At 40.5% G+C, this 25,264-nt stretch overlaps 2 protein-coding genes across 2 annotated transcripts; one reads left to right on the forward strand and one right to left on the reverse strand.

Annotated features, from left to right (window-relative positions):
- Positions 1 to 1,134: 1,134 nt before the first annotated feature.
- On the forward strand, positions 1,135 to 13,391 carry trmt9b (tRNA methyltransferase 9B (putative)). Its single transcript, NM_001015913.2, has 4 exons — positions 1,135 to 1,184; positions 4,098 to 4,288; positions 6,059 to 6,232; positions 12,314 to 13,391. Exons 2-4 carry the CDS (start codon positions 4,135 to 4,137, stop codon positions 13,201 to 13,203), a joined length of 1,218 nt encoding a protein of 405 aa, NP_001015913.1. The 5' UTR covers positions 1,135 to 1,184; positions 4,098 to 4,134; the 3' UTR covers positions 13,204 to 13,391.
- A 3,511-nt stretch (positions 13,392 to 16,902) lies between these two features.
- Positions 16,903 to 24,884, reverse strand: rfc3 (replication factor C subunit 3). Its single transcript, XM_002934033.5, has 9 exons — positions 24,653 to 24,884; positions 24,101 to 24,238; positions 22,789 to 22,856; positions 21,958 to 22,055; positions 21,031 to 21,212; positions 20,799 to 20,935; positions 19,701 to 19,799; positions 17,785 to 17,854; positions 16,903 to 17,680 (listed from the first exon to the last, which is right to left on the reverse strand). The coding sequence occupies exons 1-9, from the start codon at positions 24,737 to 24,739 to the stop codon at positions 17,489 to 17,491; spliced, it is 1,071 nt and encodes a 356-aa protein (XP_002934079.1). The 5' UTR covers positions 24,740 to 24,884; the 3' UTR covers positions 16,903 to 17,488.
- Between the last annotated feature and the right edge of the window lie 380 nt (positions 24,885 to 25,264).

Below are 25,264 nucleotides of genomic sequence, written 5' to 3' on the forward strand. Positions count from 1 at the left end.
CTACAATCATTAGTGATGAGCAAATCTGCCCCGTTTCGCTTCGGCATAAAATGGCGACAAAATTTGCGAACGGCATTTGTCACACAATTCGTTCGCCCACATCTTTTTTTTTTGTGGCGAACTTTTCCTCTGCAAAGTTTCACAGAATTTCACAAAACAATTGCGGAAATTCGCTGCGAATCCATGCCTGCCAAAAAAATTCGCTCATCACTATACATCATTCTAATAGTTAACTCAAAGGTTAACAACAACTTTAATAAAGTAGTTATACTGAAGAGAAAGGAAGGGAATTGTGTGATTGTGCCCACCTATCAGCCAGTTATATATCTGCAGGCAATAAATACAGGGCCTCCCTTTGCAATTCATTGGGCTGTGTGCACTGAAGCAGACCTGGCTAGGGGTTTGAAAACCATAAAGCCATATAGCTAATATATTACTGCCAGATGGCAACCCATATAGCCATTATTATGAAGGAATTTTATGAGCCCTAGGGAGATGCCAGTATATATTTTCGATTACCATGCAAGCTGATGTCCCCCATATTATGATTTCCCTATGTGGCATGTATAACTTGGCTCCTTCAGCTCCCATCACTCCCAGGGCCAATGTAGCACTGCACAAGCAGGTAGGGGTGAATGCCAAGCCTGGCCTGAGTTTACCCCCGAGTTATTAGTAAAGAAAGACTATATAGAAAAAGTATTTTTTTTCCCCCCAAAATGGTGGCATCCCTAGCAGTGTGAGTGTGCCTGAGGCGGAACATCCCACTTTCCCTTTATTTCATTCACTTTTATCTTCCTCACAATCTTCCCCTCCTTAAAACCGTTCTACCTCAGGCAGGCATGTTACTGCGTTACCCTGGTACACTGCACTGTGCAAAGCTATGGCTAGACACCTGGCGCACAGAGCGCCCAAACAGCGCACCTCTCCAGCACAAACACAACAAACCCTCCACCTCCCCCGCCCGCAGCTTCCTTTCCCGGTTGCCAGGATACCGACCACGCCTCTCCAGCGATCTTCCCTCAGGTTTTTTGTTTCACGGCTTCCAATCAGTTCCTTCCGCTCTGTCTCAGGAGACAGCGAGTCGATTGTGCGCTTGGGGCCGGCGGCTGTTATCTTCTTACGCAAATCTCCAGGCTCAGACAGCGCTGGTACTTAGATGGGAGCTGGTTGTGCCGGGCTGGGAGGTAAGTACAGCAGAGACAATCCGACCGGCTCAGGAGCTTAGGGCTGGGGGACGTGTACGTGGAACAATGGAGTGAGGGCAAGTGTGTATGTGCATTACTCCTACTCCCTGCCCCTTGCACAGAACTACAGCCTGGGACAAGAGTGATTCTCTTGAGTGAGTGTGCATGTGAGTGAGTGTGCATGTGAGTGAGTGAGTGTGTATGTGAGTATGTATGTGTATGAGTGTGTACTTGTAGATTGTAAGCTCTTTTGGGCAGGGCTCTCTTCCCCTCTTGTATCGGTTATTGATTACTTTATATGTTGTGTGTGTGTGTATGTGAGTGAGTGAGTGAGTGTGTATGGTGTGTGTGTGTGTGTGTGTGTGTATGTGAGTGTGTATGAGTGTGTACTTGTAGATTGTAAGCTCTTTTGGGCAGGGCTCTCTTCACCTCTTGTATCGGTTACTGATTGCTTTATATGTTACTCTGTATGCCCAATGTATGTAACCCACTTATTGTACAGCGCTGCGGAATATGTTGGCCTTTTATAAATACATGTTATTAATAATAATAATAATAATAAAAAATAATAATAATAATAATAATGTGTGTGAGTGTATATGTGAGTGAGTGTGCAAGTTAGGGGTATCTCCTATACTCAGGGTATGGTTATTGGTGTATTGCACTGCTGGTTGAGTTATTTGCACTTTCACACACTGACCTTAAATTAAATGGAAAGTAACCTAAATTTATTTTAAAGTGACAGTCCAATTTTCTTAATAGTTGCCCCCTGTTAAACAATGGCATTTGTAATGGTCTAAATAGTTAACTTATTTAATTTATGTAATTTGCATTACTTACATAATTATCCTACAAGCAGAGTGCCCCTGTCAGTCAGGAAGGCAGGGAGGTTGCTGCCTGCCCTCAGGCCAGTGAGTAATTGATCAACCTGTGCTGTTGGGAGCATACAGTATGTACAGTTGCACTGCTGGGAGCTTTATGATTGGGGTATAGTTCTAATAACCATATAATTGGCTTGTACCACAAATATACGATGAAGCCTAGGGCATTACGCACCCTGGCGACTGATTCTGTCCAGTCATGAGCCGGTTCTGTTGGTCTAGATTGCCAGATTATAGCGCCCCCATTGCATGGATCCAAGCACTTGCAGCATCACAGTATATCCTTTCCTTGCTGACTTACTGATGGAGTAGCATCTAACAGCACATCGGATTAGACTGTCTGCCATACACAGATATGTGTTTGGTGTGATCTAGTCAGGCAGCTGACCCTGTCCTGTATAGTCAGATTACAATCTTTCTGTAAAGTGAATAAGCAAATTGTACTGATCCAAATAATCAGCAGAGATGACTGGTTGGATTACTGCTAGGAAATACAACTCCAGTTCTGCTCCATCTGGTGATTACACACAATTCAATCGGAAACAATAGGATTGGCTGACTGTCTCCTTCCACATAAAGGTCCCCATACACGGGCCGATAGTAGCTGCCGATATCAGTCCCTTGGACCTGCCCGACCGATATCTGGCCTGAAATTGGGCAGATATCGATCAGCCAGGTTAGAAAATTCAGTCGGATCGGGGACCGCATCAACGAACCAACTGCCCCATTGCTGCCAATATAATTCAATCGTTTGGCCCCAGGGCCAAACAATCGAATTATAGTCTACACGCTCCCCGATATTGCTCACCCGTAGGTGGGGATATCGGGTGAAGATACGCTCGCTTGGCGATCTCGCGTGAATCTCAACGTGTATGGGGACCTTAAGGCCATTGTGTTCAACCCAACTGGAGACAATCAGTCTGTATATCTATGTGAGTCTCTGCTGTTTACAAAAAAAGTAAATTTTCTTCAGTCTGATATTGGGAAGGGTCTGCATTTTCTCCTTTGGTGGACAAATCACAGAAGGGTGCATTAATGAATTTAGAGCACATTTTCCATGTTTTTTTCCACAGAATTCCAGTATCGTGCTTGCCATGGGACATTGTATCTGATATAATTGCTGGTGTTGCGTCAAAATGAATGCATTTCTGCTTGCCTTTTTAAAGTAAATCAGACACAGTTGCACTGAATGGTCTGGTTGGATGTGGGGGATAGCTCCAGGGTTCCCCTTCATCAGTTGGCGAAGGCAGTGGCTAAACGCTGCTTTATAAAGGAGCACATTTTTACGCAAGTAATTTAATGAATGGGGTTTTACACAGTACGGACTGCAGGCAAATTTGCATGAATTCAAATGTTCTTGCGATCATAAATGCCCCCTTTTGAGTAAGTGTGCCATTAGCCTAAAGGTTTTGGTACACTATAAGATCTGCTTGTTTGGCCCTAGGGCCAAATGACCGAGTTACAATAAAGGGAATAAAAAATCAAACCTGCCGATCCACATCTGGCTGATTTTCTGCCAGATATCAGTTGGGTAGGACCATCGGAGAGCCCCTTATATGTGTCGATAAGCTTCCGAATTGGTCTAAATTACCCAAATTGGTCATTTAAATCTGCACATGTATGGCCACCTTAACTGTCAAAGGGAATGATAACAAGTATTGCCAGTGATGCTTCTGATAACTGGCAGGCACCACTCAGGAACATGGCATGGCACACCACTTGCCATAAGCAAAGTGATATCCATTTAGACACCTACCCGGAGGGAACTGCAAGAATCAGAAACCCACATGGTCCGCCCTAGCACAAAAGTCTTGTGGAGTTAATGCCAGTATCACTATAAGAAACTACAAAAGCAAGAAATCATATTTAGTAGCAAATGTGTCACTTACCCTGCCAGGTTTGTTTTATTGATGAAGAGTTCACTTTCAGGACATATTATTATTTCCATTTCAGGATTTCCCTGTGCTGTGTCCCTGGGCAGCTTTGCTGTCTGCTATTGTAAGTAAAATATTATTTCTGTACGTCCCTCCAGGCGATGTGAGCCGAAAACTGACGTAGTAGGACGAGTGATGGAAAGAGAGGCAAATCGCCTGGAAAGAGAGCATGTCCACAGTGTTTATGAGAAGATTGCGCCTTACTTCAGTGACAAACGATACAAAGCCTGGCCCAAAGTCCAAGAATTCCTTCTAGCTCAGGAGCCTGCAAGCCTAATTGCTGATATAGGTAACACTTTTTTCTATATAGTCATTCTTTATCTGTTCTAATATTGAAGTTGTGCTAAAGTAGTTCTGTGAAACCAAAAATAGCCCCCTTTTGACATAAGTTCACTTAGAAAGAGGTATGTAAACAAAAAAGTGCATGAACACTATCAGAACTTCCATATAACATACCATTTCTCACCCCCTTAGATTTACAGTTTTAGCAGCCCCTTTCTCACCTTATTGCACCGTGAAGTGATGGACTCTGGGGCTTGAAGTCCCTCTGCTTTCCACAGAGAGTAGTGCACAGATTCTCTGGGAAGCAGAGGGACTTCAATTCCCAGAATACTTCACTCCACAGTGTGACAATGTGAGGGAGGGCTTGCATTACACCGTGAGCCTAGAAGGGTGTGGGGAATTGGGCCCATGATAAATCCTTATGTATGCCAAGAAATTTAATAATGGTGTGGCATGAAAATAACAGCATAAGTGTTGGGTTGCTTTACCACTGAAGTCAGCATGGTCCATACTACATTGTTCAATGAAAGGTGAGCCCAAATGCAAACGTTCCTAGTTCCAAGGCATCTTTGTTAATAATTCTGTCTGCATGAAACATTATCCCTGAGTTTTCTGATGGAAACAAAGTGTATTTTCCTTTAGCAAATATTTGTGCTTCAGGGTAGACAGTTGTATGGAGAAACCATATCCTTGAATACTGGCGGCTCAATATCACCTGTAGGAAAAGGGAGGAGTATGTTCCAGGATGCTGCCTCTTGGTATTGGAGCAGAGTGGCTCTCTCCAAGCTACCCTGCTCACTTCTATAAGAACATGGCAGAGTCTATGTTCTGCTGTGGCTTCTGGCTTCCACCCCAGCCTGGATATTTTAGTTAAAGAATATAAAGGATAGTATAGAACTATTTAAGTTTTTATTAACTGCCAATATACCAACATGTATGTGTGCCTTGGCTTGTTTGTGTGCACTGTGAATGCTATGATCTGGGCTCAGATTACAGCAAAGAGGGGAGGTGGGGAAGGAAATGGGAGGGGGAGAGAGGCACAAACTGAGCAGACTTCTGTTGTGCCTTGAAGGATTCTGCTGAGAAAAGGAAGTCTGACAGAGAAAATCATGTATACAGAATAGAAAGAAAGTAATGTGGTTTCCTTTTTATTGAGGACTCAGAGCAGCAGTTCTGAGAGTGGTTATGGCTGTATCTACATAGACCTTTCTGATAAAGCTTACTTAGTTTATACCCTTTCATTTCCTTTAAAGGAACAGTAACACCAAAAAATTATTTTAAAGTAACTAAAATATAATGTATTGTTGCCCTACGCCGTTAAAACTGGCATGTTTGCTTAAGATATGCTACTATAGTTATATAGCAGTATATAAATAAGCTGTAGTGTAGTCATGGGGGCAGCCACTCAAACTAGAAAAGACCTAGGTTACATAGCAGATGACTGATAAGATCTGTAGAATACAATGGTGTTTTATGCAGCTTATCTGCTGTATAACCTGTACAATAAGCCCTTTTTCAGTTGCCTCCGTGGCTACACAGCAGTTTGTTTATATACACAGTAGTAGTGTTTCTGACGTAAACAGATCAGTTTTATCAGTGCAGGTCAACAGTACTTTATATTTTAATTACTCTAAAATATATTAATTTTTTGGTGTTACTGTTCATTTCTTTGGAGATTTAAATCTGTTTTTGCATGTTGGGGCACCATCTTCAAGAGCTGAGTTATCTCGATTTTTTTTTTACTTTGAATGGATAATAAATGCATCTTTACTTCCAGGGTGTGGAAATGGAAAATATCTTCACATCAACAAAGAGGCATTTAAAGTGGGATGTGACTATTGCTTACCATTGGCAGAGGATGCCCGCAGTCATGGATACGAAGTAATGGTGTGTGATGGCCTTCGGCTGCCCTATCGTAACGGCTGCTTTGATGCTGTCCTTTCCATAGGAGGTAATTTTATGTCTGTATTTAATATCTAGATGAAACTAATATAATGCATTGAGTTCTTTGCTAGGGATAATGAAATAATTGTAGCATTTAAAGGAGAAGGAAAGGCTAATAAAGAGTTAATCTCAAGCTGCAGGCATACCTTCAGTTCTCTCAATAGTGCCCTTAAGTCTCCCCATATTTCTCCCATTCAGAAGATCTAAAGCCAAACAGTTAGAGAAAACGCTGAGCTGTGTAGAGATTCCCATAATGCTTCACTCCTTCCCAGACTTGGCGACTTGGACTGTAGGCGGCGCATGCGCACAAACAGGAGTGCTCCCCCTAGGCTTGGGACGCAGGTGCTGGTGGGGGAAGAGGCAAGCAGTGGCAAGCAGTGGTGGTGGTGGACGCAGGCGGCAGGCAAGTGCTTGGGGAGGAGAGGCACCTTTCACTGAAACAAACCGGTGGTGGCGCCGTTCACTGAAATGGAAAGCGGAGCAAGCGGAGGGGGGCCTGTGCTAACAAGATGCGGGTTTGACACACAAAACCAGGACATGAGCGGGGAGATGCGAGGGGGGGGGGAAGTCTGTGCTGACAAGAAGCGAGTTTGACACACAACACCAGGACACGAGAGGATGCGGGGTAAGGGGGGTCTGTGCTGACAAGAGGCGAGTTGGATACAGCCGACTAGAGGATGCGAGCAGGGGGAGGCGAGTTGCATACACAACAGGAGCACACGAGCGGGGGTGCTGACAAGAGGCGAGTGGATACACATAAGAACGCAGCTGCTGTGGGGGAGACACAGAAGGAAGCGGGGGGGTGGCCGCAGGGAGGATGTTGGGGGCGCATGCGCAGTACAGACAGTGAGGGAAGGGGAGTGGGCATCCCTTGTTAAAGATGGTGGCGCCATTCACTGAAACAAGTATGTAGGTTCTAGTATGTGTATCTCTGTAAATCTTTCATTAGGCAAGCTAGAAATATAGCGTTTTTACACAGCAATAGTAGTACTATTTAATAGTGTGCTTAATATATTTTGACTTTCCTTGTCCTTTAAAACTTGTTTGTGAAATGTCCCCTGCAGAGCTCCCCCAAACACATCATACACAATCCACTTTTTTGGATTCGGCCAAACCCCCAGTAGAGGATTCAGCCGAATCCTAATTAGCATATGCTAAAAAATTTTCAACGTTCCATGTTTACAAAAAGTCACGTGATTTTTAGGATTCTTATTCAGTTCGTCCAGAGGGATGGATTCGGACGAATCCAAATCCTGCTGAAAAAGGCTGAATCTTGGATTTGGTGCATCCCTACAATCCACAATATGTCTCTATTTGTCTGTACTTGTTAATGAACAGCAGAGGATTCTGTTTGTTAAACAGAATTTGAAGAGATAGTGACACCTCTCATGTCTTACCAGAATTTTATTCTTCATGAAAATGTACCTGTATGTCCTTTAGACCATTTTCCTCAATTTGCCCTCTTTCTATGTCAATTGGATTTAAGTCACTTCTCCTTTAAGCATGTGTTGGACTCCGACACACTTTTATGGTCCCTTGGGGCTTGTCAATCAGGGCAACCCCTGGGAGAAACTGAAATACTTGACTGACATTAAGAATCTGGCAGACCAGTTAAATGGTGTTGTCAGTTTATACATGGTCAGGTTATCCCAGTGCTGCCGCTTCCTTTGAAGTTCATGAATGTGACTATACAATAACGATCCTCCGTTGCACTACACAACTTTTCTCCTGCACTGCTTAGATGCTGCTCTTTTTATTATTGTTCCTTTACCCCATTTAAGGTGGCCACAAATGTGGCGATTTGCGATGGTCGCACGAAAGATCGTTCAATCGGCCACTAGTGTTCAGGGCTGAAACGGCAGATAAGGAGGTAGAAACAATAGGATTTCTACCTCCTTCTGCCGATTCAGCCCTGAAGGCAGATTTTGCTCAGGCGCCTTCTATGGCACCCGATCAAAATCTTTCAACCTGGCCGATCGGCGAGTCGACCGATATCAGCAGCTTCCTGCGATATCGGTTGACTCGCTGACTTGCCATACACGCACAGAATATCATACGAAACGAGGTTTCGTACAATATTATCGGTGCGCGTATGGCCAGCTTTGTGTGTGGCCCTTGCCTGTCTGCTTGTCTTATCTGCACCAATGTAAAGATCTGTGCTACAACTGCTTGCAAGATTAACTGCTTGAATTAAATAATTTGTGCAAGAAAGGAAAGCAGTGAGACATAAATCATCAAGTAAGGGGGAACGAGTTCAAAGCACCATTTAAAAGAAGAGCAGTGCAGAGGGGAATGTTTTTTTCAGGAGAGGGTATGAGATAAGTGAGGCTAAAAGGAAAAACATTAGCAAGATCAAAGCAGTAGTTCTCGCCCCCTACAGGAAGTAGTATCCTTTCCTATATGAGGAAGTGAAGTGTTTTTTACAGCAATATATGTTATTAATGTGGTGGGTTAATGTCAGTGATTTTGTAATTAATAGTTATTATTGCTCTAAAAGAAAAGATCTAATCATAAAACTAAAAGTGTCACCTTAACGCCCAATATAAAGGAAGAAGTAATGGGGGGGAAAGCATCAGGCAAGTTATTGGTAGGAGAATACTATAGTATGCTCAGGTTTGTAATAAGGAAGCTTTTTCACTCCTGCGAATATAAAAGGCGCTAGTTTTGGGAAAGTCTTTATAATAGGGAATTTTAATTACCAAGATATTGACTGGAGCAGCAATACTGCCAGGACAGTTAATAAGAACAAGTTTATAAACTTATTACAAGACAATTTTATGGCACAGCTTGTTGAGGACTGAACCAAAAGTCACGCTTTGCTGGATCTAGTGCTCTCTAACAACCCAGAACGTATAGCAAATGTGCAAATAGTGGAACGCTTGGGAATTAGTGACCATAATCATTTTTATGTTTGATGCAAAAAACAAATATAAAAGTGAACTTTAGTTAAGCAAATATGCTTAACCAGTTCTTTTCTTCATTGTGTACAATAGAGTAGTCGGGTTGTCAAGGCCCACTTGATAGGGGCACAGATGGCTCACCTCAATAAAGTCAGTGGCCAACACAGGAATGGTACTTAAACGTTTAAAGTTAATGTGAACCCAGCACCAGGGTCTGATGGAGTACACCCTCGGTACTTAAGAGAGCTTTGTTCAGTTTTAGCCAAGCCACTTTCTGTGATTTTCTGAGACTTCCTTTCATCAGGTATGGAACCAATGGATTTGAGCAAAGCTGATGTAAGTCCAGTATTTAAAAAGGGATTATGGTCTCAGCCTGTCAATTAAAGTTTGACATCTGTTTTGGGCAAGTCATTTGAAGGTTTATTAAGAGATCATGTTGATGATAATGTTCTGGAGGATGGCAATATAAGTAGAAATCAGCATGGCTTTATGAAGGATAAGCCATGTAAGACAAATTTAATAGCTTTTTATGATGAAGGAAGCAGGATGTTGGAGAGTGGGTTTTCAGTAGATGTGATCTATTTGGAAGTGTTTAATACAGTGCCCTATAAACAAGTCATTTCTAAGTTTTGTAATTAAGGTCTGTTGGTCTTATTACAGGTGTCGAACCCCTTATCCGTAAACTCGTTATCCAGAAAGTTCCAAATTACAGAAAGGCCATCTCATATAGACTCCAATTTAATCAAATAATTCACATTTTTAAAAATGGTTTCCTTTTTCTCTGTAATAATATAACAGTGCCTTGTACTTGATCCCAACTAAGATGTAGAGCCAAAACAATCCTATTGGGTTTAATTACTGTTTAAATTATTTTTTTTAACAGACTTAAGGTAGGAGATCCGAATTACGGAAAGACCCCTTATCCGGAAAACCCCAAGTCCCGAGCATTCTGGATAAGGGATCCAATACCTGTAATGATGTTTGTACATGAATAGGAAACAACGGTACATTCTCTTCTTAGTGGGGTCCGACATGTTTCTTTACTGGGTCCACTTTTATTTCAGTTGGTTCAATTATTACTTGTGGCAGTGCATTGTAAGGATGCCAGGAGCATGGGCAGTTGAAGCTGATTTGTCCCCATTGTTGTGCATGGGTAAATATGGTAGCTGCAGCTGAAAAATGCCAGGGTTACTTAGCTGCTACATTGATGCATAAAAGCGATTAAAAATAAAGTAAGGACATTTTGAAATACAAACCGGATTCCAAAAAAGTTGGGACACTAAACAAATTGTGAATAAAAACTGAACGCAATGATGTGGAGGTGCCATGTTGATTCAGAATTTCATGGTGTCAACAAATCCCAAAAAAGTTGGGACAAGGCCATTTTCACCACTGTGTGGCATCTCCCCTTCTTCTTACAACACTCAACAGACGTCTGGGGACCGAGGAGACCAGTTTCTCAAGTTTAGGAATAGGAATGCTCTCCCATTCTTGTCTAATACAGGCCTCTAACTGTTCAATCGTCTTGGGCCTTCTTTGTCGCACCTTCCTCTTTATGATGCGCCAAATGTTCTCTATAGGTGAAAGATCTGGACTGCAGACTGGCCATTTCAGTACCCGGATCCTTCTCCTACGCAGCCATGATGTTGTGATTAATGCAGAATGTGGTCTGGCATTATCTTGTTGAAAAATGCAGGGTCTTCCCTGAAAGAGATGAAGTCTGGATGGGAGCATATGTTGTTCTAGAACCTGAATATATTTTTCTGCATTGATGCTGCCTTGTTGTCCTTGTCCTCTTTGGTCCGGATGACATAGCGTCCCAGATTTCCAAAAAGAACTTCGAATCGTGACCACAGAACAGTCTTCCATTTTGCCACACTCCATTTTAAATGATCCCTGGCCCAGTGAAAACGCCTGAGCTTGTGGATCTTACTTAGAAATGGCTTATTCTTTGCACTGTAGAGTTTCAGCTGGCAACGGCGGATGGCACGGTGGATTGTGTTCACTGACAATGGTTTCTGGAAGTATTCCTGAGCCCATTCTGTGATTTCCTTTACAGTAGCATTCCTGTTTGTGGTGCAGTGTCGTTTAAGGGCCCGGAGATCACGGGCATCCAGTATGGTTTTACGGCCTTGACCCTTACGCACAGAGATTGTTCCAGATTCTCTGAATCTTCAGATGATGTTATGCACAGTTGATGATGATAGATGCAAAATCTTTGCAATTTTTCGCTGGGTAACACCTTTCTGATATTGCTCCACTATCTTTCTGCGCAACATTGTGGGAATTGGTGATCCTCTACCCATCTTGGCTTCTGAGAGACACTGCAACTCTGAGAAGCTCTTTTTATACCCAATCATGTTGCCAATTGACCTAATTAGTGTTATTTGGTCTTCCAGCTCTTCGTTATGCTCCAGCCTCTTATTGCTACTTGTCCCAACTTTTTTGGGATTTGTTGACACCATGAAATTCTGAATCAACATATTTTTCCCTTAAAATGGTACATTTTCTCAGTTTAAACTTTTGTTCCGTGATTTATGTTCTATTCTGAATAAATTATTAGAAGTTGGCACCTCCACATCATTGCATTCAGTTTTTATTTACAATTTGTTTAGTGTCCCAACTTTTTTGGAATCCGGTTTGTATTAATTTAAGACAAATTAAAAGAAAATTAATTTCTGTTTGAGAGCAAGTTAGTAAATTTGAACTACCCCTGTAGCTGGCTGTTAAATGGCTGTTCTAGTTTTGTCTCAGAGAATCAAGAGTCAGCCTGGAGCCAAAAGTCAAAAGTATCATAAACTGCAATGCAGTAGTCTTAAATAGCCCTAAACTGATGAGAGTCTGTGTAAGGTCAAAATGTTTCTGTATCTCAGATTTACATGATTTATCTGTAGATGGATACAGGTGTTAATTATCCACATTTGAGAGACCACAGCAAAATTCATAGATACATGGACTAGTTACATCAGGAAATGGGTCAGTCAGTTGGGTGACTGTAAGGTCGGCCTGTCTGTGACTGCATTAAGCAATCACTTTCAAGTTCAAATCACTTGCTATTTGGAGTTACATGTAGAAGAAAATGACTGGTCAATTACTAAAATCTTTGACATAAGGGACAGCTGACTTTATATAATTATACAAATAATGCAGTGTTACTGGAATAACTAGTTTGATTTCTTTTTGAACAGTAATCCATCATTTTTCAACGAAAGACCGTCGCATTCAAGCCATTCGGGAGATGAGTAGGATTTTGAAAATTGGTGGGCAGATCATGATTTACGTTTGGGCAATGGAGCAGAAAAAAAGAAAATTTGAGAAACAAGATATACTTGTTCCATGGCACCTGGAAGCTATTTCACCCAACACCACCTCTAGGAAACTATCTGTGGATCTATCAAGAAGTCCAAACAAGGACTCTAGCAAGGTGGTTATGGCTAAAGAATTACAGCAGAGGACTAAAAGTGCCTCGTTTGGGGGTGACAAGGCAGCTGGAAATATTTTTCGTTTCAAACTTTTATCAAGGTCTCTAGATTCAGGTTTAGATGTGAACAGTGATGGAGTGAGCAATAACAGAAAATCTGAACAGCCACAACCTAGAAGTTTTTTAAATCGCCTTGAAGATTTTCTACCAAAATCTATGCAAAATTTTGAGATAAATGTAATAAAAATGACTGAATCGCTCCTTTTCCCGCTGCACAACATGAGCAGTAGGGGCAATGGTGATGAACAAATCGGTAGTACGGAAGTTATCAAGGACTATAGTAAAGTTGCCTTACCAGATATGGTTTCCACTCATAACGACCAATCTAGAAAGGGTTCCCTGAACCAAAATCTTAGTACAAAACCTGCCAGTTCTTGTGCAGATAAATTGGAAAACAATGCCCAGCTGGATCGTGAGAATCATCTTGTCCCATCACATGGTAAAGGGGAGTGTTTTCGGTATTATCACATCTTCAGAAAGGGTGAACTAATTGAACTCATAGAAAAATTTGTACCAGAACTCCATGTCGTGCAGACGTATTTTGATCATTCCAATTGGTGCGTGGTTGCTGAGAAAATTCACCTTTGGGAGATCTGACCATCTTTTTACAGACAAGTGTTTTATCTTAGTGTATTTATTTTTTTAGTTGCTGGTAGCTAGTTTATGTGTTTTTATATTTAGGTTTAAATTAATACAGTCTTTTTTAATAATATTAAAAATAAAGATTTTTTACTGTAGTGGTTTTAAAAAACTTTTTTCAGATAAATAAAAACATGGCAATGCTAGGAGTTTGTCTTTTTTTAAATGGTTAGGGACCAGTAGAATGCAGTAGAATGTGCTGTATGATGCAGAGCATCAATCATATTGTTTAGGGTTGTTTTGGGTTTTGGCCTATTTCCAGCTCCAATATGTAAAAACATCCATTATTATCTAAATTGTATTAGTTTTCTAGTGAAATAAATACTTTAAAGATGTATGTGAGATGGATGTGCAGGGCAAATAACTGACATTTGTGTTTTTAAATCTGCGTTTGTATTTTATATGGAATCAGCTATTCTTTAACAATTGGAACCAAGGTACTTTGTAAGGTAGATTTTATGACATAAAGGGGGTAAGCAGTTAATAGGTCAACTAAAATCTCCCTAGCAAATTAATACCTGTGCTGGTATAGATTAATGGCATTGCTTTAAATTATGTGCAGACTCCTGATGTCTAGGCTCTACAACAGTGATCCCCAACAGGTGGTTCACAAACAACCCCCTTGGATGTTGTTCCCAGTGGTCTTAAAGCAGGTGCTTATTTTTAAATTCCTGTCTTGGAGGAAAGTTTTGGTTGCATAAAAAACTGGCGTACTGCCAATGCCACCTGTAGGCTGCCAGTCCACATAGGGGCTTCCAAATAGCCAATCACAGCCCATATTTGGCACCCCCAGGAACTTTTAATGCAACTCTTTTTACATTTGGATGTGGCTCACAGGTTAAAAAAGGTTGAGAACCTCTGCTGTAGAGTTTTTCCTTAATGGCCCAGATTATCGGGCCCTGTAAGTGGAATAGCCACAACTGTAAAAAGTATATCCCTCTATATTTCCTTTGCAGTGATGCAGATTTCTGTATTTGGAGTATGGGTCAGTTGGTTAAGTAGTGATATTCTTAACACATGAACACATCATTGATTTACAAATAACAAAGGGCTTGAACCTTTGTCACCATCAGCATTCATTTGAGCATTCATTTTAGCCACAGTTTACTGAGCTTCTCTCTACAGCAATCTCCTCTTAAGCAGGTTTTCCTTGGAAAGATATTGAAGAGTAAGCTAGTTTTATCTGTGCAGAAAATGCACACCTGTGATGGTGAACGGATTTGTCGTTCTAACTTGTGATATTGTCAATATCAACACTTTCACCAGCCTTTGGTAGGAGTGGAGTGAACAAGAAAGCATCTAATGGGTGCCTCCTACCAGGAAAGGCTAAAATTTAACCAAAAGAGTTTGCAGATGCACATTTTGTTGTTGCTTCATCAAGGTGATAGATTGACAGCGAAATGTGCATTGGTGAACTTGAAAATGTAACAGGCCAGGCAGCACAGAATCTAATTTATTGTGTCCAGGTATCACTTAGTTGTGACCACTGTATCGGATATAGCTTCAGCACTTCCAGATGGAAGAATGCATGATCAGTAACGTCTCTTTATTGTGCTGAGGAAATTTGAATTTGGGAACTACTAATAGGTATTCAGATCTTAATTTTAAATTAACAAAAGGAGGTTGTGATTACAAGTAAGACCTCCAAGTTAGGGTGCCAAGGGATTTGAAAACATTAGTAGTAGTACACTATCCAAAGAAAAGGAACTTTAGCATTTAAGTCCAGTACACTGGCAACATCAAATTTCCCATAACAAACACAGGAGTATGCATACTAGAGTAACTTTAGGAATTAAAAGGAAGCTGTAAAGTAGAGATGGACAATTAATGAAAAAAAGAAAGGAAAAAAGAAAGAAAAAGAGTATTTAAGAAGTTAATGAAGGGAGAAAGAAACCGAGCTTGCAGAGTACAGGGGCGATAACAAATGATTATATAAGAAAGTGGGACATTACAACCCACAAAAGCAGAGTCCAATATTGCAGGATCGAAAGCAGTTTAGTATATCAATATAGTGTATTCCTAGGACCCTGGAGTGATCTGATCAAGGTACATTCTGGTTAGGTATCCGGCTTCAGCCAATCAATTTGGTACACTGGAGAGGGGTGCAGTCTGTTAATATAGGATCCATTGCACACCTTTTGGAATTAGGTCGAGCAGCCCCTTACTGTATATACTTCACTCCACTAGTTCTGTCCAGAAGTATAGGGGGCGAATGGCATTTCATTTTATAACTAATTATTTGTTTTCTTGTAAAACAGCATGAATTAAGGACAGTCTTATTCCACAAGAAAAAAATCTGAAGTGGTATTCATACATGTATTGCAAATGTCAAGAAAAGAGGGGTTGATTCTGTACAGCAGAACTAAAAAAAAAAAAAGTCAAAGCACTCAAGGTTCTTCTTAATAAGGCACTGTTCTCCAGCGGCACAGCGTTCTTTGCCAAGTTAAAAAAAAAAATCGCCAAGCTGTACAATGTCGCTTTCCTACCATTCCACACTCTCCAGTTAAACCAAGACCGTAATTCTGAGCACAAAACCCGATCCAAGTATTGTGCATGTACATCAAAGAACAGACAGAAACAGTCTTCAGTGTGCTGATCTCTTCACTTAATGCTTCCGGCTAAAGTTTGCAAATGCTCTAAAGTATTTGTCTGACATCATCAAATTGAATATGGTGGCTGCAATGGTGACAACTTGCAAGAACTTCATCCACTACTTTGATATGAAGAATAGCCTAGAAAAACTACTTAACCTCAGGTAACGGCCCACTGCAACTGGAAAAGTGTTCACAGAGCTGATGTTTATGTCTTATGTCTAGCCCTCACTATAAGAAATGAAGGAATTGCTTTACAGAGCACTGCTGTCGTGCTCACAATCATGGCTCATTAAAGCATATGGCCTGTAGTTTGGAAACCTGTTGTGCTGAGCAGACTGCCAGGAGGAAGGTCACCTCCCATGTAAGATATCTGATGTCGCACAACTTGGGTGGTTTAAATGGCTCACACTATAGTGCTATGAGGTCCCAAGGTGAAGTAGGATCTTTGAATGGTGGCTTGATATAAAGGACTGCCTGGAAAATCTGTTTAATCTAAGGTAACCGGGCCCACTGTACTTGGAAGAGTGTTGACAGAGCTGATGTTTGTTTCTTTAGAGCGGCTAAAGCTGGCCATACACGGGCAGATCCACTCGCTTGGCGACGTCGCCAAGCGAGCAGATCTTCACCCGATATCCCCACCTACTGGTGGGCGATATCAGGGAGGCATGGAGGCGAATTCGATAGTTTGGCCCAGGGGCCAAACAATCAAATTCTACACGTGGCAATGGGGCAGTCGGTTCGGGGACCACATCAACGAGCCGATGTTTATGTCTTAAGAGTGGTTAAGCTGAGACCCTTGTCTAGCCCTCACTATAAGAAATGAAGGAATTGCTTTACAGAGCAATGCTGTCATGCTCACAATCATGGCTCATTAGCGGTGATATTTATGTTGTGTATTTTGATTTACTCTAGAAATGTATACCATTATTTTATACAACCTCAAAGTTGGTTTATTCAATTAAAGTCCATAGAACTAATAAGACAGTCTTGAGTAACAAATTGTCCACCGTGCAACAGCCCTAAAAAGGAGGAAGAATGCTGAACGGAGGCCATGATCCCTTCACAGTTGTTAACAAAACAGGTATTTAATATTTAACATGTACAAGGAATGATTCACACAATGAATATTTTTCACATAAATATTGTATGTTGTATTTAACATAACCTGTAAAGGAAAGCAATAGTCAGGAGAGGACAGATGAAGTTTTTTTTAAACACACAAAATCTCCAAATGCACTACTGCGCTATTGTAACAACCAGATGAGGGAATGTAATCTGACAAATTCATTTAAGGTGGATACAAGAAGCATTTTGCCAGCAATAATTGCTTGTGGCTGGAAACCACCAGAATAAAATCCCAGAGCTGAATACAGGTCAAACAGTTATAGGCAGCACTCCAATAGTGCAGATGCCACCTATTAGACACAGACAGGGGACATTTCCATGGTGATGTTGCCCGTTCATTACTGCAGTTAGCTATACTGCATTGGGTCAAAAACAAAAGAAGGTTCTATTACTGTACATTTTTTTTTTTTTTTTTTTACACATCAAAAATTATGTACAAAATACAACACTGCAGAATATAATTTCTGTTTTTATCATTATATGTAAACAGAGTACTTGACCCTGACAGACTAATACACAGTGTATTAGAACATCATAGCTTCTAGCCCATCCTCCATGAACCTCTTGTACAAGGCCATAAACTTTGCTACAAATGCTTCCAGGTGATAGATGGCTTTGCTGCCGAGTTGCAGTCGATGTTCGTAGTAGGCAGCCATCTGCGCCACGTCACATTTCAGCTGTCCATCGCAGTTATTTAGCAACTCTGATAACAAGCACTGAAAGGTAAATACAGTACAAATCAGACTAAAGACAGACAAAAACTATGAGTACACACTAAAAATATTTAATGTTGTAGGTAGATCAAAACTAAGTAACATACCTTGATTATGATTTCTGGTGGGATACAGTGAGTCAAAAGCTCATAAAGCCGCCCACGAACCTCAAGCAACCTGATACAAAAGAATTGTAATTATATAAAAGTTATATAAGTTTCAGAACAGCTAACATAATATAAAGTATGAATTCTGCACTGTTAGACAATAGTGAAGAGTAAAGGCAGTAAAAATCATGGGATTGATGCTGTAGTTATTAAATTATCTCCTCAAAATGAAAGATACACACACTGGTGCACCACAAGTAGGGATGCACTGAATGCAGCATTCGGTTCGGGATTTGGCCAAATCTATGATCCTGGCAGAACTGAATCATTAAAATCATGTGACATATACATGGAATTGAAAAGTGTGGTTCTTTTTACGCCTTCCATACCTTAGTTTGCATGTGCTAACTAGTATTCGGTTCGGAATTCGGCTGAATCTTTCACAAAGGATTCAGGGTTTAGCCGAATCCCAAAATAGTGGATTTGGTGCATCCCTAGTCATAAGCTCAGCAAAACTTCTAAACAGGTGGTGACTGGCAGGAATACTCTGCATTTTATTATTGCCACTTTTTTACCAGGAAAAAATAAAATGGTTTTGCACCTATAGAACACCAGGCGTTTTGACGATCAATACTGCCCTGTTTTATCAGCTGCTATTTTTGTTTGTTTGTTTTCATTTCTGGATAGCAATGGTGGACAAAATGTCCTGTGTGCCATTAGTCTTGGCCATAAAGTGCTTCTGAAACCAACTTTTTTGGAACAGTGAAATACAAGCTGTTATTTACAACCCCAGGGTGCATTGAAAATCTGGTGCTCTGTGCAGAGATGCAGCACAGCCCTGTCCTTACCACCATGCGGTTAAGTACTGGCCCCTGATGGGGGCTGTGCCTCCTGTTACTCCCTAACAAACGTGCAAATGCAAAGTTTGCAGGTGGGGGAGGACGGCTATGTGCCTTCCCTGCCCAGCCCTTTAGCAAAAGAGAGTTGTCTAATACACACATACACAAATTAGGGAGGAAAAAGAAGCGAGAAGAAAATATTAAACCCTACTAAGCAAATTTAAGAAAAACAGGCAAAAATGTAAGATGTCTTTCCTACAGCCACTGGCGTGCAAATACCTACAATATATAATCTTTGTCACCTTGCAGTAATGGCGGTTCTACTCATGACTTTTATGGTGTACTTTTTATTTCTAAATTAAACTGAACCAACAAATTTTTTTTTGTTGTAATATTGGTGTGTAGGTGCCCATCTCAGTGCATGAGTTTGAGCTTTCAGAAGGAGCCAGCACTGTGCAACAGAACTGATTTAAGATATTCTATTGTTTCTCATACTTCCAGGTAACTGGAGGAGTCCCAAGCAGGACTTGGATTTCTTACTACTGAGTGCTATTCTGGATGCTGCCCTCTTACTCCCTTCCCATTGTTCTGCTGATTGGCTGCTGGGGACGGGGGTGATATCACTTGAACTTGCAGCTCAGCAGTAAAGTGTGACTTAAGTTTATCAGAGCACAGGTCACATGGCTGTGGAAAAGAAGAATATGACAAGCTCCATGTAAAATTTCAAAATTAAATATTAAAAAATCTGTTTTTTGGAAAACAGATTTCAAAGCAGGATTTTGCTGGAGAAGCTCTATTAACTGATGTGTTTTGAAAAAAATGTTTTCCCATGACAGTACTCCTTAAGTTTGATTCTGACCAGGGCACTATCTACAAGGAACTTGTATTTTCTACCCACATCTGGGTAGCTTTGTGTCAGTACTATATCAAAAATGGATAATAAAGAAAGCATTCTTTCCCATTTAAGTTTTAGAGGCTTACCTCCACAGAAAATACACTCATCCACCTAAACCTAGAAAAAACACAGGCTTTGTAATTACTTGTGATCAATAAAAAAAAAAAAAAAAACACTCTTGCCTTTGCGGTGTCTGTTGGCTTACAATGGCATTTGCGGTCTCTTTAACATATACCTCCCAATCTGTTTCAGGCAAATCTTGGTCTGCAGAAAAGGGGTACCTGAATATAACAAAAAAATACAAACAGTCTACTTATTTCAAAACACTTCTCACTGTTAAGAAACTGCAACAAAGCTAAAAATAAATGTACCATACACCATATTAAAAGTAGGGTTAATTACACTAGTAAGTGCACTTACTACCTTTCCAGAAAAATAGGAGTATTCAGTCTAGATATGAAATGCATGCCTGATATTACCTTTAGGTGCCTGTGATAGATCTCTGCTACCATGGGTGACTAAGCTCTCTGAAATGCTTTTTCACCTGTAAAGAGAAATCGCTGGTGGAAAGACCTATGCACCTCTTCTGCAAGCAACTGTGCGCAACTTCGGAAAACAGAAGCGATGAGTAGGCCTTTCAACCAGCGATTCCCTTTGTTGCGAGTGTAAAGGCATTTTGAGAGATATTGGTCGCCCACAGTAGCAGAGATCTATTAAGGCCGATTAATCATTCTGTGGGACATTACTTTTACACCAGAGAACAACAGAGAACAGTTATCATACAATGGGTTTGAGTCGCTGTTGAGACTGCGACTGAGAGAGAGAGAAAGATGTGTAAAAGCATTCAAGGTGTAGTTCACCTTTAATTTACCCTTTATCGTGTTATAAAAGGTCCCATTCTTACAAACTTTCTAACATTGGTCCATATTTTCCCTGTTTTAAATTATTTGCCTTTCTGCTGTTTTCAGCTGGAGGCACTAAACTGTGCAGCCAAAACACTTTTGCTGCTGTGAAGCTACAATTTTATTGTACTTATTACTTAAATCTCTATACAGGCCCTGTCTTCCCATTCAAAGCCCTGCTTAGTTGCTAGGGTAAATTGGACCCCAACAACCAGACAGCTGCTGAAATTCCAAACGGGAGAGCTGCTGAACAAAAAGCTAAATTTTTTGTTTTTTTAATTAAAAATATTAAACACCCCCTTTCCATGTTAATGTGTAGTGTTACTGCACCCTTTAAAGGAACTGCTGCTTTAAACTAACAAATGTAACTTTACTCACTGTTGTACTCGACACGCCTCACACATTAGAAGTGCTTTTCTGAGATTTCTACCAGATTTTTCAGCAATTTTGCGAGCAAGTTCCTGAGGAAGAATCAGCCCTTCCTTCTTACAGACACTGAACAGAACAGTGCAAATCTAAAAAAACCAAAATGTAGAATATAGATGTTAACAATGCTAAGTAAAGTCTATAAAAGGTGAAAGGAAGAGGAGTAGATGTATTTTATATTTACCTCATCAACACTGGGAGCACATATACGCACAGCCAAACATCTACTTCGAATGGGAGCAATTACTTTGGATGTAGAATTACAACACAAAATGAGTCTGCATGTAGACATATATTTCTCCATTGTTCTTCGCAAGGCGTGTTGAGCATCTTTAGTAAGTTTATCAACTTCAGTAAGCAAGACAACTGTATAATAAAGTAATGGGAAACAATTCAACTAAAGAAGTTTTTTCTAGCTATTAATAATTTAAAACAATTAAGATGCAATATACACCTTCCATACGTTGATTTTTTTTTTATGCTATTATAAAGCACTAATGGAAAATGCTTTGTTTTCCCCTGAGCTCTCCTCCTAAACACAGGGCAATTTTATTTAAAGGGAGATGAGTTCTGTATAAACAACCCCCTTTCTCTTCTGCTGCCTTAGATTTTGAGATATAGACCAGCTGCAATACCGAAGGTTTGTCTCTGTACTAGATAGATAGATATAAGAGCTTATGGTGCAATGATTATAACTGTATGGTCAGAGGGAGAAAAAATAAATCTGATAAATATAAAAGCATTATCAAATAAAAGTATAACAATGCACATCAAATTTCACATGCATCGGTTTCAACAGGCTTTTGAAACTCAAATGTTTTGCTGAATAGGACCGAGCTGCAGCATGAGGAAAGTGTATATGGCTGCATGATCAATGCACAATCCACTGCAATGTAAAATGGAATAGGCCCGTAAAAGGTAAAGGTGGGGATGTATTGGGGCTGCGGTATTTAAATGCATGCATGAACTCTAAGTACAACAAAGAGATCATTAATTAGGACGGGTTTCATTCCCGTGTAAACGCCAACATTTGCTTATCAAACAGGAAGATATCTTTATATTGCACTTACTGTATACATAGCACTGTACATTACAGTTCATACGTACCTACCTTTAAAATCTCTTTGAGTACTTGTCTCAAGCTGTTGAGACTGCGCAACTGTCTTTAACAGCTCTTGAATTACAACTCGATCACTGTTACCAGCATCACTGGTGAAAAAAAAAAGAAAAAAATTGTTTCTCTAAGGAAAAGGGTTAGTAGTCTCAATACAATCCCGTTACGAGCTGTCATCACCAATGCCCTTTCTGAAAATTTCCCTGTTGATAAAAGCAGCTAAGATTAGTTTGACCCCTGGGCCTATACAGGAATCATTTACCATGTGTACCAACCATCAGCTCTGGCATTCACAAGAATTAAAAATACATTTACCGCCTTATTTTTTATGTTGAGGGTTTTTTTTAATAATGTTAATTTTTGCTGAGCAGCTATTTAGTTTGAAACTTAGCCTGGTTTGCTGACCACGGCTAGGAGGGACCTGAATAGACTAGACAAAGAACAGAAGAGGGCCTTGATGAAAACAAATGAACTTTGCCTCACAATTTCCTTACTGATTTCCAGGCTAGGCAGGGTTTTAAAGCGCTTCATTGCATGAAAATGTGTGTTTTACAGGTGGCAACTAAAGAGACAGGTATTGTTGGGCACCACATCACCCACAGGAGGGATTTCCCATCCTAAGCGATGAAGTGTTCTGTGTGTTCTATTGCCCTTAAGATGTCTGACTGGACACAGGCAAAACGATTAAAATAAACAATAAGGAAATGGAGGATCTCTCAAATATATCTGTCTACATCCTGCTAATTGTTAAAGGGGCGATCAGCTTCAAAAAATGATACATAACATGAAACATGAGAAGAATGCTTAAAGTAAACTGCAATGCCGTACCTTGGATTCACTTCCAGGTGATAATTGCTTGCTATAGTGCTAATTTCAATTTTCTTTTTAGATGGGGTCTGTTCAAATAAATTAAAAATTTGTTAGAATAGAGTTATGAACTATATATAAAAGAGGTCCACGCACTGAAATATAGGTTTATCTGTAAATAGGTGATTTCAGTACTAAGAAATAAAATATAAAATCTAATGACTCAATATAAAGACATATGTAATGGTCAAAATACAACTTCTGGTTGACAATTTTTCAACCACACACTTTGTCAATGTTGCAGGGAGAGGAAGCATAAAAGGAATACTGTCAGGCATCAGTTAATAGAGCTTCTCCAGCAGAATCCTGAATTGTAATATGTTTTTCAAAAAAAAAAAAAAAAAATTTTTATAATTAATTTTTAAATTTTACATAAGGCTAGCCATATTCTTCATTTCCCAGGGTGCCACAGTCATGTGCCCTGTGCTCTGATAAACTTCAGTCACACTTTACTGCTACGTTGCAAGTTGTAGTGATATCACCCCCCTCCCAGCAGCAGTCAGATAATTGGGGGATCATGGTGGATAGAGGATTATCTGTCTTGGCCCACAGCTCCTCTTTACTTCCTGCAATTCTGATTGCTTAGGTGGTCCCCATATATTATCTCTCCCTCCCCTGGAAGTTCTGTATGGGTCAGCCTGGGTATAGCCAACTAAAAGGAGAACTAAAGCCTAACTGAAGTAGGCTATAAATGTAGGACATTATATTTTGGGCTCCTGTACCAACCAAAGTCAACCACAGCCCTTTAGCAGGGAAGATCTGTGCCCCCAAAGATGCCCCAGTAGCCCCCCATCTTTTCTGCCAATTCACTGCACATGCTCTGTGCTGCTGTCACTTACCTGAGCTTAGGGGCCAACTCACAGATGTGTATATATACACTATATAAGGCTGATTATTAATAAATTCAAATAATTACTACATGGTAATTTAGAAACCATCCACGTAGCTCCAGTTTATATAACAGCTCAACCTCATTTTCTGTTTGATCATTTGTAACAACCCCTAGGCTTAGCTTCCCAACAGCAGCCCAGGGCACACTGCGCATGTGAGTGTCGCAGACACTTTCCAAGATGGGGAGCTCCAGTGACAATTTTGAAGTCCTGCTGTTGAGATGCTGAACCTTTAGGTTGGTGCAGTATGATCAGTCTATAAAATATGGCATTTATTCATTTTTAAAGTTTAGTTCTCCTTTAAGTCATTCATTCGTTGCCAGTCCGGAGGTATTATACAACCATCACTGGTAAGTGACACTAAATATTCCCTGATGACTTACTGTGATAGTCTGATGCTCAATTCGAAGCTTCTCTACTCCTGCGCCGTATAATTCTCTCAACAAGCACATGATTCTTGTCTTTTTTCCCGCTCCAGACGGCCCAAAGACAAGCAGATGAGGAAAGTCTCCACATTGTACCTATACAGGGCACAAACAAGATGTCTTTCTAGGAATACTTTATAAACAATTCCAACTTTTTTTTTTTTTTATAAGGAAAACCCACTAAGCAACGGAATATGTAGGCACTTTATAAATAAATGTTAATAATAAAGTGTTAAGATGCAACATGCAGCATCCCAGCTGCTTTTGGTGCTTCAGGGCACCCGTAGGTGCAGCTATTGGATAAATGTGCTTAACTCATGCGTTCCCCTGGGTGAAGATACCACATATTTAACTTCCCAGCACCCCAAATATTTGCAAGAGTACAACTCAGCCATTAAACATATTTAACCTTAAGTATCTCCACATTAAAACACTGACTAGCCTACTGCTGCCCTGTTGCTTATGGGAACTTCTTAACCTCAGTGTCTTAACAAGAAGAGGCCCACTCACCAGATTACGGAGCTGCACAGCTTGTTCTTTGTGGTAATCGAGTTTGGAGAGGGAACTCGGCCGATACTTATCAACCCACAAACTCATGATGCAGCTCCGCACAGACCCCGGTATGTTATTGCGCTTCCCGCTCCAAAATCCAGAGGTTCTTGCGCGCGAAAACTTCAACCAGATGACACACGCAGGCGCAGAACTGATGTTCTCTCGGCGAGCCTTCCCACATAATCACTATACGCATGCGCTAAAGGCTCACACAGAGGGTTGGAACGCAGGCTCTAAAGGCTCACTCAGAGGGTTGGAACGCATGCATTTTTGTAGGGTAGCCGTGTGGTGTCAGGCAATATCAGTTTAGTCACTGTGATTACAAACAAGATTAATGTAATACAAGCTATAACTGAATAATTATATCTGGCCAATTAAATGATTTAATGGGACCTATCACAGCCCTAGCTGCGTGAGGGCATTGTCGGTAACTGCTGGATGTCCCACACAGTAACCAAGATTATAAAATCATTTTCTCAGGCTTTGCTTTTGGGCTTGAGTTTTACGTTGGATACCAAGTGTGCCAATGCTATTCTTTTGCTATTCTTTTAATTCTAAAACAACTGGTAG

Source organism: Xenopus tropicalis, chromosome 2, assembly GCF_000004195.4.
Source record: "Xenopus tropicalis strain Nigerian chromosome 2, UCB_Xtro_10.0, whole genome shotgun sequence".
Lineage (NCBI taxonomy): Eukaryota > Metazoa > Chordata > Amphibia > Anura > Pipidae > Xenopus > Xenopus tropicalis.